Source organism: Geotrypetes seraphini, chromosome 4 (genome assembly GCF_902459505.1).
Source record: "Geotrypetes seraphini chromosome 4, aGeoSer1.1, whole genome shotgun sequence".
In the NCBI taxonomy this organism is placed as follows: domain Eukaryota; kingdom Metazoa; phylum Chordata; class Amphibia; order Gymnophiona; family Dermophiidae; genus Geotrypetes; species Geotrypetes seraphini.
In genome coordinates, this window is record NC_047087.1 from 194227652 (window position 1) to 194244074 (window position 16423).

The window sequence follows — 16423 nt, forward strand, 5'->3', positions numbered from 1 at the left end:
TAGACATTAATTTAGACATTAATTTAGCCTACCGACACCTAAGTTTAGGTGCTGGTTATAGAATTTCTCTGTTTAGGCATGAACAATTAGGAAATTACATGTACTTCCCAAGAAAAAAAAATATCATGTTACATATTGTTTTCTTTCTTTTAGCTGCCCACTGGATTACATTAACCTGCTGGTATGTTTTTAAAATATTTTATCCATTAAAATGATTAATACAAGCTGTTCAAAATCACATAGTCATGTCAGCAATTTACTCAGCTTAAACTTACAAATTAACTTCCTCTTTTGTAGTACAAATCCAGTAAAAAGCAGAAGCGAGATTGTTTATTTCTCATGAGTGACTTCCAGTTAACATGAGGTATTTTTGTTATTTGCCTTATGAAGCCTGCCTCAGCCCCATTCTTCATTTATAGAAGTCTTCAGTGTACATAGTGCTGTACAATTTTTAAGAAATGATAATGCTCTAGAAAGCATTAGTAATGCAGCTGCATTGTTCATTGAAAGGACGGTCCCTCTTCACACTTGTCAGTGCCAAGAACCAATGCCTGTTCAGAACTCAAAGATCCTGGCGCTTAGTATTCAGCAGAATCAGGAAGAGGTTAAGACCCCTTTTTCTCCTAACCTAGCCTGAGGCCGCTACTGAGGAGTAGAGCCGGAGCTAACAGCTACTCTACCTGAAGCAGGGAAAAATAGGTTAGGGGGCTAGCAGCTCTCCCTGGCATTTCTCAATTCAAACCTAATTACCTCAACCTTACAGTAAAGCATGCTGAAGGTGGTACTATGTTGTGTACATTCTTTGCAGCACTGGGGACAGGAACAATAATGAAATTACAGAAATTAACACTAAACTAGATATAATAAAAAATTGGCTCTACAACAATAAACTTTCATTAAATATTAAAAAAACACAAACTATGTTATTTACATGGAAAAAAGATATTACATTAATCTCACCATTTATGCTTGAAAATAATCCAATAGAAACTGTATCATCTATAAAAATTTTAGGTGTAATCATTGACACGAATCTATCCTTCCACGATCATATAAGTCAAACGGTAAAATCCTGTTTTTATAAATTACGCTTAATACGATCTATTTCATCTTTTCTAGAACCAAAATCTGTTAACATTTTGGTTCATTCTATGATCATTTCCAAATTAGATTATTGTAATTCTTTACTGTATAACATATCTCAAAAAGAAAAGAAAAGACTTCAAATAATCCAAAATACTGCCATAAAACTTATACACAAAGGAAAAAAATACGATCATGTTACTCCTCTTCTTATCAAGTCTCACTGGCTACCTATCAATCATTGGATAACATTTAAAATAGCTTTCTTAGTTTTCAAGGTACTATTGTTCAATACGCCATTATTCATATCTAGAATGATAACCCCTTATTGTACAACTCGACTCCTTCGATCTTCCCAGCAAGACTTATTATTGGTCCCTTCACTAAAAATTGTTGGAACAAGGAGAAATGATATGTTCTCTGTACTAGCTCCCCAACTTTGGAACACCCTGCCGCTTTTTATCAGAAAGGATAAAGATCTTATCTCTTTTTAAAAATTGTTGAAAACTTTTTTATTTAACGATGCTTTTAACGATTAATTTCCTTTCTTTTCTCCCTCTTTTATATTGTCTTTCCCTTCCATATGTCCTTTCCCTCTATTAAGAGAAATATTGTAACTCTTTCCCTTCTTTCCTCCCTGTTATGTTTTGTTAATTTTAGGTAAAGAGAAATCTTCTCTACTTATTTTATCAATTAACTTATTTTATCAATTAATAATTACTTGTGCTGATGTTTTGGATGTTTTGTAATACTTATATGATATTATGTTTTTTTATAACTTGTATTTTATTGTACATCGCCTAGAAAGTTTTATATAGGCGATTAATCAAAATAAACCTGAACTTGAACTTGAACTTGAAAAGCAGAGGAAAAGAAGTGGTGCAAAGTACAGATAGATCCTCGATAAAAACCTGGCACAACACAAAAGCAACGACGGGAGTGGTTCAGCAAAAAGTGAATGCCCTCGAAAGGCCCAGTCAAAAGACAGATCTGCCTCCAAATGAAACACTGTGATAAGGCTTAAAGGCAAGCAGATGATCCCCAGCTGATTTGAAGGAGCTTAAACTATTCTGCCAAGAGAAACAGCCAGCAAACACATAAATGTGCTGAGCAATGTTGGGAATCATGTCCTATATAACTCACGGTTGCTGTGCTGCATAGAAAACATAGAAAAATGAAGGCAGATATAAACCTTTCCTCCAAAGTATACACATTGAGATCTTTAAGTCTGTCCCCATATGATTTATGACAAAGACCACCAACCATTTTAGTAGCCCTTCTCTGGACCGACTCCATCCTGTTTATACTGTATCTTTTTGAAGATGTGATCTCTAGAATAGTGGATATGGAATATAGCTTAGCGCTGGAATTTAAGCCCAGCTTTATGCATGAGGATTTAAACTAATTGAACCCTGGAGTAAATTTCCTTTTCTAAATTAGGCACAGATCCCCCAAATTCTATAACACAGCGCACAAATCCCAGAAACATCCCCGATCTGCCATGCCCTTTCCATGGCCATGCCCCTTTTTCAGATCTGCTCGGAAATAAATGCCAGTTAGCACGACTAGTTGAATATTAGCGCTCGATCCGTGCTAATTGGGTTGTTATGCAATTAAATTGCACTCATAATTTGGGCACATGCCTAAATTTGTGACAAAAGTTTTATATAGAGGTCTCACCAGAGTTTTATATAGGGGCATAGATACCTTCTTTTTTCTACTGGCCATTCCTCTCCCTTTGCACCCAAGCATCTTTCTAGCTTTTGCCATCACCTTTTCTACCTGTTTGGCCACTTTAAGATCATCACATACCATCGCACCCAAGCCCTGCACCTCTTTCGTGCACAAAATGCTTCACCTCCTAATGCAGCCCAAATGCACGACCCTGCAGTTCTTAACATTAAATCTCAGTTGCCAAATTCCAGAGCATTCTTCAAGCTTCGCTAGGTCCTTCCTCATGCTTTGTTAAAGCAGTAGGCTAAGAATCAAGGGAACCTGGTTCAAATCTTGCAATCTTAGGCAAGCCAGCTAACCCTCCATTGCCTGAGATACAAATTTAGATTGCAAAAAGAAGCTTCTGCCAAGTACCGAGTCATGAAAACTTAAACAATCCAGACTTTTGGGGGTTTTAATCCTAACCATTTTTAAAATATTTGTAGAATTGTTCTTTCTTGTTGTAAGTTATTTAGATCGGCAGAACAAATTCCTATTTTAATGCATTTGAATTAGATTTTTTAGACAGCAGAATGTGAAAATGTACGAGTACAAATGTATGAAGACTTTTGGAAGGTAAACACACACCTTCCAGTGCTAACAGAGAAGATAGTTCAGAAGCTATCCATCCCTATATTTTTTTGTCTGAGGTATAATACTGCAATACTATTAAGAAATTTGCCTGAAGGCAGTATATCAAACATAAACCTAAGGATCTGGGTCCAGACAGCTATCCTTTACATGTATATATGAATTTTCAGACAACTCTGCCTTGCTGCTTCAAGTGGTTTGCAACTTGATGGATGCTATGATTGTGGTCATCGCAAGGATGGTGGAGATGTTAAATCCTTTTTTAAAAAATTTAATTTCTTTATATAGTATATGCCTGTAATCCTGAAAGCTATTGAATTAATGAACAATCACATACAGTAGGTATCTTTATGTCCCTGGAGGACTCACAATTATCCTCCCCTTTTACAATACCGCAATAGTGGTTTTTAGCGCAGGCTGATGCGCTGAATGCTCTGCACTGTTCCCGACACTCAGGGCCTCTTCTACTAAACCGCGCTAGCGGTTTTAGCACGGGGAGCTGTTCTAAATGACCCGCGCTGCTTCCGACACTCATTGAGTTCCTATGAATATCAGGAGTGGTGCAGAGCATTCAGTGCACCGGCCTGAGCTAAAAAAAAACGCGTTTTGTAAAAGAGGGGAAGGTAAGTTTGTATCTGAGGCAATGGAAGGGTTAGCTGACTCGCCGAAGTTCACAAAGAGCTGCTTTGGAATTTGAACTACCGTATTTTTCGGACCATAAGATGCACCCATCTGTAGAGGAGGAAACCCCCCCCCAAAAAAAATTTGGTTCAGAATTTTTTTCTTCTTCGTTTTTCCTACTCTACACATAGGTGCGTCTGGTGCTGGGAAGCTCGCAGCCCAAAGCTGCCCGAAGCCTTTTTAGTGGTCCCGCGTAACTCTGTGATTGGCTGCAGTCAGTAACTGACTGCAGCCAATTGCAGAGCGGCGCGACAAGGCAGGAAGCGCAAAGGTCGCGCTACTGCATTGTGCATCACTCTTCTAAGACAAAGGCAGCCGTCCAGGAGACCGCACTGGACCGCCGTCACTACAAAAGGTACCGGAAAGGGGGGGGGGGGGTGCACAGTGTATTTGGTCCATAAGACGCATCCCCTTTTCCACTCCCTTTTTGGGGGTGGAAAAAGTGCGTCTTATGGTCCGAAAAATACAGTAAGTTCCCTTGATTCTCAGCCTGCTGCTCTAACCATTAGGCTACTCTTCCACTATTGTCCTAGACCTATAGCATTAAATATGAATATTAAAATCTTAATAATTTTTTTGACTAGTTGGAAAGTTTTTTGCTGTGCCTGGTAGATCCAGATCAAATCAGGTTTGTAAAAAGGCACTCTGAAAACTCATAGGCTTTTAACATAATAGACATAACAGGGAAAGGAAAACTTCCTGAAGGCATGATTGTATTAGAGGACAGTACATATTACTAGACAGTACATATTCCTGGTGTTTCTTGATTTTGTATTGAGCCTCCAAGGTCCATTTTAAGCACCAGAATCGCTATCGTGGCAGCTATCTTGGATTTCCCGATTCTCTTTTAAAATCTTCCATCTGCTTCAAACACCTTGTTTTTACTTAAAACTGATGTGGATAGACTCCTCTGGTGGAGATACCTCAGATTCATGCCAAAATTATGGCAGACACCTGTCTGAAGGTAGTCTGTGTTCCAAGTGTGGTGCAGCATGTGAGGGAGCAGCACTAAGCTTAAGTGACATGCTTCCCTTTGCATCTACATGCTCAATGATCACTGGGAGATCCCCGAGGGACCTTTAAGGGTAGCCGGAGCTATGGCAAAGCTTTATCCAGTGAACAACAAATTCCAGCAGATCCGGTGAAAAACGAATTCCAGGAGCAGACTAATATGCTGAAGGTGGATTCCTTGGTGGCGTAAGTTACCAAGCATACCTCCCTTCCTAGTGAAGGCAGAGTGGTACTGAGCATTCCTGCCAGAATCGCACAGAGTGAAGCTCAGGCAGATTTTAGAGATGCAGGTCATGCCAGCTCCAGTGGCATAGCATTATCTTCAGCTATGGGGAATCCATGTTGGTGATGATAGAGGTGGTGCCCTGGGAAAGAGTACATTTGCATTCTCTTCAGGAAGTGCTGCTCTCCTGGTAGACCCACAGGCGGATGTTCTGGCATCTCCCTCTGCCTTGGACATGTGAGCCCTGCACAGCTTGAACTGGTGGTTGAAGCCACAGTCCCTGTCTCTGTGCATTCCCACATGAATGATCTTGATGACAAATGCCAGCCTTTATGGCTGGAGAGCCCACTCGAAGGGTGCCCACTGCAGAGGAGTTGGTCCATAAATTGCTTAGGGCGATACGTCACTTTGAGCTCTGGAGAGTGTCCAGAAAGGCAAGGCGGTCAAGGTTTTCTCAGACAATGTCACAATGGTAGCCTATATTAATTGACAGGGAGGCACCAGGAGTGTGCCATTGAGATTGGAAGCTCAACTGCTGTTTTGGTAGGTGGAGACCTATCTATTAGCTCTCCTAGTGGCCTATGTAGAAGCTGTGGACAATGTACAAGCAGACTTTATGAGTCGATATTCACTGGATCCCAGTGAATGGTCTATCTCAGGAGGCCTTCGACAACATAGTAAAGCATTGGAGGTGCCCCAAGTTTGATCTTATGGTTATCAGCTAACAACAGGAAGGCAACTTGATTCTTCAGTTGAATGACAGGAACAGTCCTCTGAAAATTTATGTCCCACCCCGGTCAGTTGGTTCTGGTTGGCCCTGACTGGCCGAGACAGCTATGGTACGCAGATCTGGTGTGCCTTCAGATAGGCAGGGGTCTCAGATTCCCTTATCATTTGAGCCTTCTCTCTTAAGGCCTGGTGGTCCTAGAGCAGGGGTAGGCCATTCCGGACCTCAAGAGCCACAGGCAGGTTAGGTTTTCAGGATATCCACAATGAATATGTATGAGATGGATTTGCATGCACTGCCTCATTGAGATGCAAATCTATCTCATGCATATTTATTGTGGATATCCTGAAAACCTGACCTGCCTGTGGCTCTCAAGGACTGGAATTGCCTACCCGTCCTAGAGGATAGACCACTATGGTCTTATAGTATGGCTCTTGAGTGTTCAGAGTTAGCACTAAATAATGACGTGGGGAAAAAGATTTGCCCCGTTCTCACCCAGTCAGCTCTGTCCCTGTCCCCATGAACTTTGAACCCATCCCTGCCCCATCCCCACAAACTGTCCCTATCCCCCTGTCCCACGAATTCTGTCTGATCCCATCCGCACAAGCCTTGAATAGTTATGATTTTATATTGAACTTTATTTTATTAAAATACAAAAAGAAACAATATTCTGTACAACTGTCATTTTATAAATTACAAATACAGAAAAAGGATCAACAAAACCCGTTTCCCCTCACAATATCCCCTCCACTATCAGGAACACTGAATGCTACATAGAAAATTCATCCTAACAGAATATCTTGTTCACACACACAGAACACAAATACCAAATACATAATAGCTGATCAAAAATGATAAACAAAAAGAAAATCCTAAGACGCCACACCTTCCATGTAGTACACCAAAGAAATAGAAAGATCTATTTCCTCCTATACTGCACAAAATATAAAGATCACACATGCCAGAGATGTGTTAGGCCAAGGAGTGCAATTAGAGAAACTGTCCCCCTGGCTAGAGAAAGCCCTAAGCCTGCTGAAAGATAAAGATGGCACAGGCTAGAGGTGGGCTTTGGGTCCCCTCTCAAATTTCTTCCCTGGGCCCTATCCATGTCTAACATCAGCACTGAAAGAATAAACATTTTAGTTCTCATATTCTTTTTTTATTTTAATTTTATATTAAATGTTCAATAGATACACAAAAAGCAAACTTAACAAAGAAAAAGCAACAATAATAATAAGTGGCTGCATTCCTAGTTGTTACAAAGCTCAAATTGTAATATAAATTAATACCAAAGTAAAAACTAGCAAATTCTATAGAATACAGAGCAAATTCATAAATGTTATACAAGGGTAGCCTTGACTAATAGACTGATCAAGATTGGGAATAATATGCATCTAATAATATCTAATAATATGTATGCCGGGACAGACAGGGAAAAATGCTTGAGTACCTGAATAAATTCATGTAAACCGTTCTGAACTCCCCTGGGAGAACGGTATAGAAAAATTGAATAAAAAAAAAAAATAATAATATACTCCAACCTTTAAGAAATTAAGATACGGTAAGTGATTATGTTTTAACGCAATAATTTCTTCATATTTCCTGTAAGCACATAATGTATCCCACCATTCTCATATATTCTAATCACAAAACAGAAAACAAAAATATTTTTCTACCTTTTGTTGTCTGGTCATTTTATTTCTTAAGTCATGTTGGTCCCAGGCTTTGGTTTCTGTTTCCTGCTCATTTGACATTTCTTCTCTGTGCTCACCATCCATCTTCCATCTTTGTGTACCTATCTTTCCCTTCTCTGTGTCCCCTATACTTCCCTGACCAGTATCTCCCCTTCATCCATCTCCCTGTATTTATCATCACTACTCATCTCCCTTCTGTGTTCCTATTCTCTCCCACATCTAGCACTTTTCCTCTGTGTCCATATGTCCCCATCCCCATATTGCCCCTTTCTGTCCATGTACCATTCCCTATTCTCCGCACCATGCCCATTATTTTCCCTTCTGTTTCGGATACCTCCCTGTCTCTCTCCCTCTCTCTGCTGTGTGTTCAGTATTTCATTCCCTCTTCCTTCATCCGCTTAGTATGACATTTCTTTTTCTCTTCTTTTCCCTTCAGCTCCTCCCCAACAGGTCCAGCACCTCTCTACTTTCCCTCCAGCAGTTCCCTCTTCCACAGGTGCAGCACCTCTCCCCTGGAGGTCCTGTAGTTCTCTCCCTTCTCTTTAATTCCAGCCCTCCCCTCCACAGGTCAAGCAACTCTCTTTCCCTTCCCTCCAGCTCCCTTCCTGTGCCCTTCCCTCCAGTCCTAGCCCCCCTCCTGTGCCCTTCCTTCCAGCCCCAGCCCCCCTTCTGTGTCCTTTCTTCCAGCCCCACCTCCCCTCCAGTGCCCTTTTCTCCAGCCCCAGCTCCCCCTCCTTTCAGGCTGATGTTTCTGGCTCCCCTCTCGTTGGTCTGGCAGATCCAGCCAGCTTCCCTCCCTCCCTGCTGCTGGCATATACCTTGTAGAAAAGCGAGCCGATCTGTACACAGACCTGCTCAATGGTGCTCGCGGCCTTCCCACTACCAGGCTTCTCCTTATGATGCAACTTCTTGACTTTGCGAAAAGTGGAAGCTGCATCATAAGGAGGCACTCGGCAGAGGGAAGGCCGCGTATACCATTGAGCAGGCCTGTGTAGGGATCGTCTCATTCTTCTACAAGGTATATGCCAGCAGCATGGAAGGAAGGAAGCCAGCTGGACCTGCCGGGAGGTCATGAGTGGGGAGACTGGAACCGCAAGACCCATGACTAAGGGGGGAGGAGGGCTGGAGCTGCCAAACCCGTGAGGGAGGAGGGATAGAGCCGCAAGGGGAGGGATGGTGGGAACCTGTGATTATATATGTGGGGGGGAGGGTTCCCTGCAGGATCAAAGCCTTTTGCCACTCCTGCAGCGTAGTAAAAAGCTTTGTTCCTGCACCTACAGTAAACAGAGCACGTTTTTACAGATTCTTGCAGTTTTCCTGTGGTTGCCACAGGTTAACAGCGGGAAATGGGCACCGTGCCAATCTCTAGTTAGCATGCAAATGCTATTTCAGCATAGTCATAGCCACTCTGCTGAGATCCAAGAAACAGTCTACCATAGCAGCTTATGTAAAGGCCTGGGAGTGTTTCCAGACCTAGTGTGGTCAGAGACACGCAGATCAAACCAAGGCCCCAATTTCATTGGTGTTAGCTTTTCTTCAGAGAGGTTTCAAAAAAGATCTTGCAGTGGTCTCACTCAAAGCACAGATTGTGGGTCTCTCCTGCTTCAGGGGACATTCAAGTAAACAAATGTTGGCTTCACATCCAAACTTGTCCAGATTTTTAAAGGAAGACGGTGCGCCAGCCTTTTCAAACCTACTTTATTGTTCACATATAAACCATGACTCAACATGGCCGTGTTTTGGCAAGAACAACAAATGCCTGCATCAGAAATCACAAAAACATCATCTTGCATAAGAACATAAGAATAGCCTTACTGGGTCAGACCAATGGTTCATCTAGCTAAGTAGCCAGTTTTCACGGTGGCCAATCCAGGTCACTAGTACCTGGCCAAAACATTTCATGCTACCTATCCAGGGCAAGCGGTGTCTTACCCCATATCTGTCTCAATAAGACTATGGACTGTTCCTCCAGGAAATTGTCCAAACCTTTCTTAAAACCAGCCACACTATCCTCTTTTTGTTGCGTCTTACTGATTATTGCATTTGTGACTCCTGATGCAGTCATTGTTGTTCTTGCCGAAATATGGCTGTGTCGAGTCATGGTTTATATATGAACAAAAAAGGTTTGAATCCAAGTGTAGAAGAACCCTTCTACATTTGGGATTCCACCATTAGATGAAAATTAGAAGGCGGTCCTGACTTTAAACTTGGATACCCTTCTTTGGGCTTGTTACCTCACTTGTTGGCTTTTCCCTATAATTTAGGCACCAGCATTTATGCCAGTCATAGAGCTGATAGTTCAAGATGGAAGTAGGAATACTGAAAGGAAAGAGAACCATAGCGACAACTTTTAACTTCAGGAAGGGTAACTACGAAGCAATGAGGGGAATGGTAAAGAAGAAACTTAGGAACACTTCCCAAAAATGGCAGACGGTAGAACAAGCCTGGTCCTTTTTCAAGGACACGGTGAGCGAGGCGCAAAATCTATATATCCCCAGATTCAGAAAAGGGTGCAACAAGAGTCGAATAAAAGACCCGGCGTGGATAACTAAAATAGTGAAGGAAGCGATAAGCAATAAGAAAAATTCATTCAGAAAATGGAAAAGGGACAAAACTGAGGTAAACTGGAGAGAGCACAGGAAATATCAAAAAGAATGTCACCGTGTGGTTCGAAAAGCCAAAAGAGAGTATGAAGAGAGACTAGCCAGGGAAGCACGAAATTTCAAACCGTTCTTTAGATATGTTAAAGGGAAACAGCCGGCTAGGGAGGAGGTGGGACCACTGGATGACGGAGACAGGAAGGGAGCGGTGAAGGAAGAGAAAGAGGTCGCAGAAAGACTTAACATGTTCTTTTCATCTGTATTCACAAACGAAGACACAACCAACATACCGGAACCTGAGCAATTCTTCAATGGAAATCAAGCACAAAAGTTAACATCCATAGAAGTGAGCCTTGATGATGTGCGCAGACAGATAGAAAAACTAAAAACTGACAAATCCCCGGGTCCGGATGGAATCCATCCAAGGGTGCTGAAGGAACTAAAGGAGGAAATAGCGGAACTACTACAGCAAATTTGCAACCTATCTCTGAAAACAGGTGTGATTCCAGAGGATTGGAAGATAGCCAACGTTACGCCCATCTTTAAAAAGGGATCAAGAGGAGACCCGGGAAACTACAGACCAGTGAGTCTGACCTCTGTTCCGGGGAAAATGGCGGAAGCACTAATAAAAGAAAAAATTGATGAACATTTTGAAAAACACGAACTTCTGATAACCAGCCAACATGGTTTCTGCAGGGGGAGATCGTGTCTGACCAACTTATTGCACTTCTTCGAGGGAATTAACAAACAGATGGACAAAGGAGACCCCATAGACATCATATACCTAGATTTCCAGAAAGCCTTTGACAAGGTGCCTCATGAACGTCTACTCCGGAAACTGAAGAACCATGGGGTGGACGGAGACGTGCATAGATGGATCAGAAACTGGTTAGCGGGTAGGAAACAGAGGGTAGGGGTGAAGGGACACTACTCAGACTGGAGGAAGGTCACGAGTGGTGTTCCGCAGGGCTCAGTGCTCGGGCCGCTGCTATTTAATATATTCATAAATGATCTAGAAACAGGAACAAAGAGTGAGATAATAAAATTTGCGGACGACACCAAACTATTTAGTGGAGCTCGGACAAAGGAGGACTGTGAAAAATTGCAAAGGGACTTGGACAAATTGGGAGAATGGGCAGAGAGATGGCAGATGAAGTTCAATGTTGAGAAATGTAAAGTACTGCATGTGGGAATCAGAAACCCGAGGCACGGCTATACGATGGGAGGGATGTTATTGAATGAGAGTACCCAAGAAAGAGACTTGGGGGTAATGGTGGACATGACAATGAAGCCGACGGCACAGTGCGCAGCGGCCGCCAAGAGAGCGAATAAAATGCTGGGGATAATCAAGAAGGGTATTACAACAAGAACGAAAGAAGTTATCCTGCCGCTGTACCGGGCAATGGTGCGTCCGCATCTTGAGTACTGCGTCCAGTATTGGTCACCATACCTTAAGAAGGATATGGTGTTACTCGAGAGAGTTCAGAGGAGAGCGACACGACTGATAAAGGGGATGGAAAGCCTTTCATATGCTGAGAGATTGGAGAAACTGGGTCTCTTTTCCCTGGAGAAGAGAAGACTTAGAGGGGATATGATAGAGACTTACAAGATCATGAAGGGCATAGAGAGAGTAGAGAGGGACAGATTCTTCAAACTTTCAGAACATAAAAAAACAAGAGGGCATTCGGAAAAGTTGAAAGGGGACAGATTCAAAACGAATGCTAGGAAGTTCTTCTTTACCCAACGTGTGGTGGACACCTGGAATGCGCTTCCAGAGGACGTTATAGGGCAGCGAACGGTACTGGGGTTTAAGAAAGGATTGGACAATTTCCTGCTGGAAAAGGGGATAGAGGGGTATAGATAAAAGATTACTGCACAGGTCCTGGACCTAATGGGCCGCCGCGTGAGCGGACTGCTGGGCGCGATGGACCTCAGGTCTGACCCAGCGGAGGCATTTCTTATGTTCTTATGTTATATAAGTGCTCATTTCTAAATGCCAGAGATACACACGTAACTTGTAGAATTCTGTAAGTTATGCACAAGTGAGTCCCACCTACACTCTGCTTATGTGTAATTAGCTGTAAAAAATACAGCCTTGTAAGATATGTGCACATTTACAGAATAGTGCTTATATAGAATTTTGGAATTTATGCACCTATGTGCACCCATACATATGTATATGCCATTATTTTGATCGCCTAATTTCAAACAGCAGTATTTTTATTTTACTTAGTATAGTGTAATGCAATCTATAGAATCATTCAGGCCCTCAATAGCTTCTTTTCTAAATAACCCTTGGATTTCAGCGATGGTCCTCGCTTTCGCTGTTTCAAGGTCAATCACGCCCTTTTACATAGCATCACCGTCACTCTCCTGCTCTGTTTCAACTCTTGAAACAGCGAAAGCGAAACATGTGACATGATAGTGGAGTGAGCCTCCTTACTGACCAAAAATTAAAAGTTAAGTTTTGCACTTTAATTATTTATAGAATTTATTATTAATAAGAAGAAAAAAAATCAAATAGAAACAAAGAAATGAGTACTTGGGAAAAATTAATGCATCGGTGAAGATTTGATGGGCTCACCTCTCAGTGACAATGAAGTATTAATTGTGGCGGAGGTACATCGCTGGGATCCAAGGGTTATGTATAAAAGAAGCTATTGGGTATAGTGCCTAGATTATTTCGATTATCAGCACATAAATGTTAGCACCCACTTTTTATAGAATTACCCCCTTAATATATTTGGTAACGTTCAGGAAAGTGTGGCTAACAACACCAGCAATGTTAGTGCTCCTTAGCACCAGCAGAGTGTTAGGTTCTATGTCTTCCATACCACTGCATATGAAGAAATTCTTACCTGTTCTTCTTTCTCCTTCTCTTTGGTCTTGCTCCTGATGGGCCTGCAGGCACGGAAGTCCCGAGCCGGAACAATAGAGGTTTGATACAATGGCAGGTTCATCACCCTCTCCTGCTGATTCTTCTCACTTAAAGCCAGGGTTCCTCAGTGGTCCCATTCTCTACCATTGTCAAGGGCCCAAGCTAAAGAGGAACAGAGAATAAATCAAATCTATTCTCATTACTTTTTGTTTTATTTCCACCGTTTATACCAATTTTTTTTTTTTTTAACAATATCTTCAAGAATATACCAGAGAAGAAACAATTCATGTTGCACAACAAAATAGGAAACAGACAATTCTCCCATAAATTACTAAAACAACCTTAGAAAGACTTTACAATTAAGTGCTCAATTGGACGATCCAAAACTTCAAAAAGAACTCATTTATTTGGGGTAAGCACAGTATACCTTATACAGCATTTCTTCAGAGAGCTAGCACAGCTGTTGATCATTTCAAGAGATCTGTGTCAGCCTCATCCTCTTTGCTACTTTTCTATCAGCGCTAAAGAAGATTATGATGCCCATACAAAAGGAGCTATACAGTGTATCAAGGTAGCCTTCTGAAAATATTATTTGTAGCTGAAAGTGTAAGTTGTTATTGAACAGCACTCAATTAAACTGTAATTGGTCAAACCATGCTATTTTTTTTTTCAAAAGAACTACAGCATGCCATTTTGTTATTTCATTTTATTCTTGCGTTAATTATGTACACTGCTTAAATATTATTTATGTCCATGTAAAACTGTATATCAAATCCTGAAATAAACATAAGCCTATACTTTTATCAATGAGCCCAAAATGTATGTGTGTGTTAAAAATGAAGGCCACTGGGGGCACTAAAGAGCATGACTGGCATTGTAGTATGCAAGCTCTGTTGTGCAGGGACTGTTTCATATGTGTTTAGCATACAACACTGTGTATGTCTAGTAGCGTTATAGAAATGATAAGTAGTAGTAGTCTTAGAGCTTGCTGTTCAATAAAAAAATAAAATAAGAAACCTGCTCTCTGAAGAACAAGCCAAAATTCCAGAGCAGGCCCTAAAATAAAGGGCCTGATATTAAAAACAATTTAACCAGGTAGGCGAAGCTCCTGTCCAAATAAAATCACTTGTGTTCAACTAACTTCTGATATTCAGTGGTACATAACTGGGTAATGCTGCTAGATATCACCACTTACCATCTCTGTACTATCCAAGTGGTGCCGAGGTGAAATCTGGGCGGAGCCTGCACTCATCTGGGTACTGCACATATTCAGTTCCATTGCCCTGATAGCTAACCAGGCAGACAGAATTGCTTTTAATGGGGTCCTCTCTTTGCTTGGTTAGCTATTTGGACTTCTTTTATGATCCCTGTTGGCCAAGTGGAGAAAGGGTAAGAGTGATGCTCACTTGTTCCTGACCATCATGGTTCTCACTTCAAAATGGCTACCACAGCCTCTAGCAGGAGACTGCAGGATATATTAGACACAAGTCGGCTACAGCCTCTGACAATGTCAACACAGACCCGCTCTCTCAGAGCTCAGAAAACCCATGCATTGTACTGCTCATGTGGAGGTGCATTTTTTAAAAAAGTCTAAGTCCAACTTGGACATTTCCAGCTGAACGTCCAAAGCTGGAGATACAAAAAAAAAATGGCCATTTCCAAATGGAAAACTGCTGGACATCTAAATTTTTTTTTTTAAAAATCATCTATTTAGACAACTTGACCACTGGGATGTCTAGGATGTCTCTCTTTATACCCCATTTTCAATCAGAAAAACATGTAGGTTGAAAACGTCCTAATCCTGACCATTTGGATGTGGTTGGAGTTAGCATAGTAATGGACTGGCCACATAGACATCCTGACAGAGCAATGGAACGCTTTTAAGGGAACTGCTGTGAACTTCACATAAAGGGTGCCAGCTGTATATCTCACCATAATCCCTTTATAATTTATGGTGAGCCTAACCCCACCCCAAACTTACTACACCCTCCTGTGTACCACCCCCAACAACACTTATAGTTTTACTATAGTGGCACCTATATGGCAGTATAGTAGGGTTTGGTAGGCTCACACATTCTACCATAAATGTAGTGGTTAGAGTGGCTTATGGGCCTGGTTCCTCCTCACCCCCACCCACCAGGCTACTTAAGACACCTGTGTGCAGTTCTACTAGGCTTTCCCATACAAGATGCTGCTGTTTTGGAGACAAGTATCTTTTTGTTCTCATTTTTGTGTGGTGGAAGGGGGTCAGTGAGCACTGGGGGAGTACAACAGATTCCCCCCCAAATTAAAAACTCTCTTCTTTGAAAGCATAAATACTGTAGACAACTTGAAATACCTAACGTCACTAAACCTCATATTCTATTCAAGTGCTATGCCAGTACAGTCAAAGAACCTCCATTCTCCATTCTCTATTCATAATTCTACCCTCCTCAAACTGCTATAATTTAGCACATATATTCTGTAATTCCTTATATTGTAAGTCACCTTGAACCTGTTTAGGTATAGCACAACTCAGAAATACTAGATTAAATTAGAAGCTATTAACAGCTGTTTACCTTTTTTTTTACTATCAATTCTTGATGGTATTATGTTTCTGTTTAAAAAGTTGACTATATTGGGGGACTATCTCCATTTACAGTGAAGGAAGCCACTGCTTGTCCTGGCTCGGTGGCACGGAATGCTGCTACTATTTGGATTTTTGTCAGGTACTTGTGACTTGGATTGGTCTCCATGAAGACGGGATACTGGGCTAGATGGACCATTAGTCTGACTCAGTAAGGCTATTCTTATGTACTTATTATTATTGCATACTTTTCATTGAATGACTTTTTATATCATTTTTCTTGTACTTAATTAAAAAGTCAATAAAATAAAAAAAAGGAAATCCCTTTCCCTTCAAGAAAAAAAATGTAATTGAGATGGCTCACAAAATATGTAAGAATTATTTTTCAATGTAACAAGGAGTAAGGACCCTTTTTACAAATCTGCAGTAGTAATGCTGCTGTGGTAAATTTAAGATTTTAAAGTGTTCAAGGCTTGTGCAGATGAGGACAGAACTTGCAGGGATAGGGAAGGGACAGAACTTGTGGGGATGAGACAGGGATGGGGACAAATTTGTACCCATATCATTCTCTAAACAGGAGTGAAGGTTTGCTTAGTTCCACTGATCCTAGAAATCTCCGACTGCATACACCAGAAGCAGTGGAACCATGTACGGTG

General features: G+C 41.4%; 1 protein-coding gene across 5 annotated transcripts in view; it reads right to left on the bottom strand.

Annotated features, from left to right (window-relative positions):
• MARCHF8 (membrane associated ring-CH-type finger 8) overlaps nucleotides 1–16423 on the bottom strand; it is a 154046-nt gene that overhangs the window by 101490 nt on the left and 36133 nt on the right. For 4 of the 5 annotated variants that reach the window (XM_033942618.1, XM_033942615.1, XM_033942614.1 and 1 more), the window contains one exon: nucleotides 13182–13363. In XM_033942618.1, coding sequence (XP_033798509.1) covers nucleotides 13182–13283 — 102 coding nt within the window. In that variant the 5' untranslated portion in view covers nucleotides 13284–13363. Of the gene's footprint in view, nucleotides 1–13181; nucleotides 13364–14396; nucleotides 14569–16423 lie in introns of all 5 variants that reach the window. The other variant, XM_033942616.1, reaches the window with a different exon arrangement.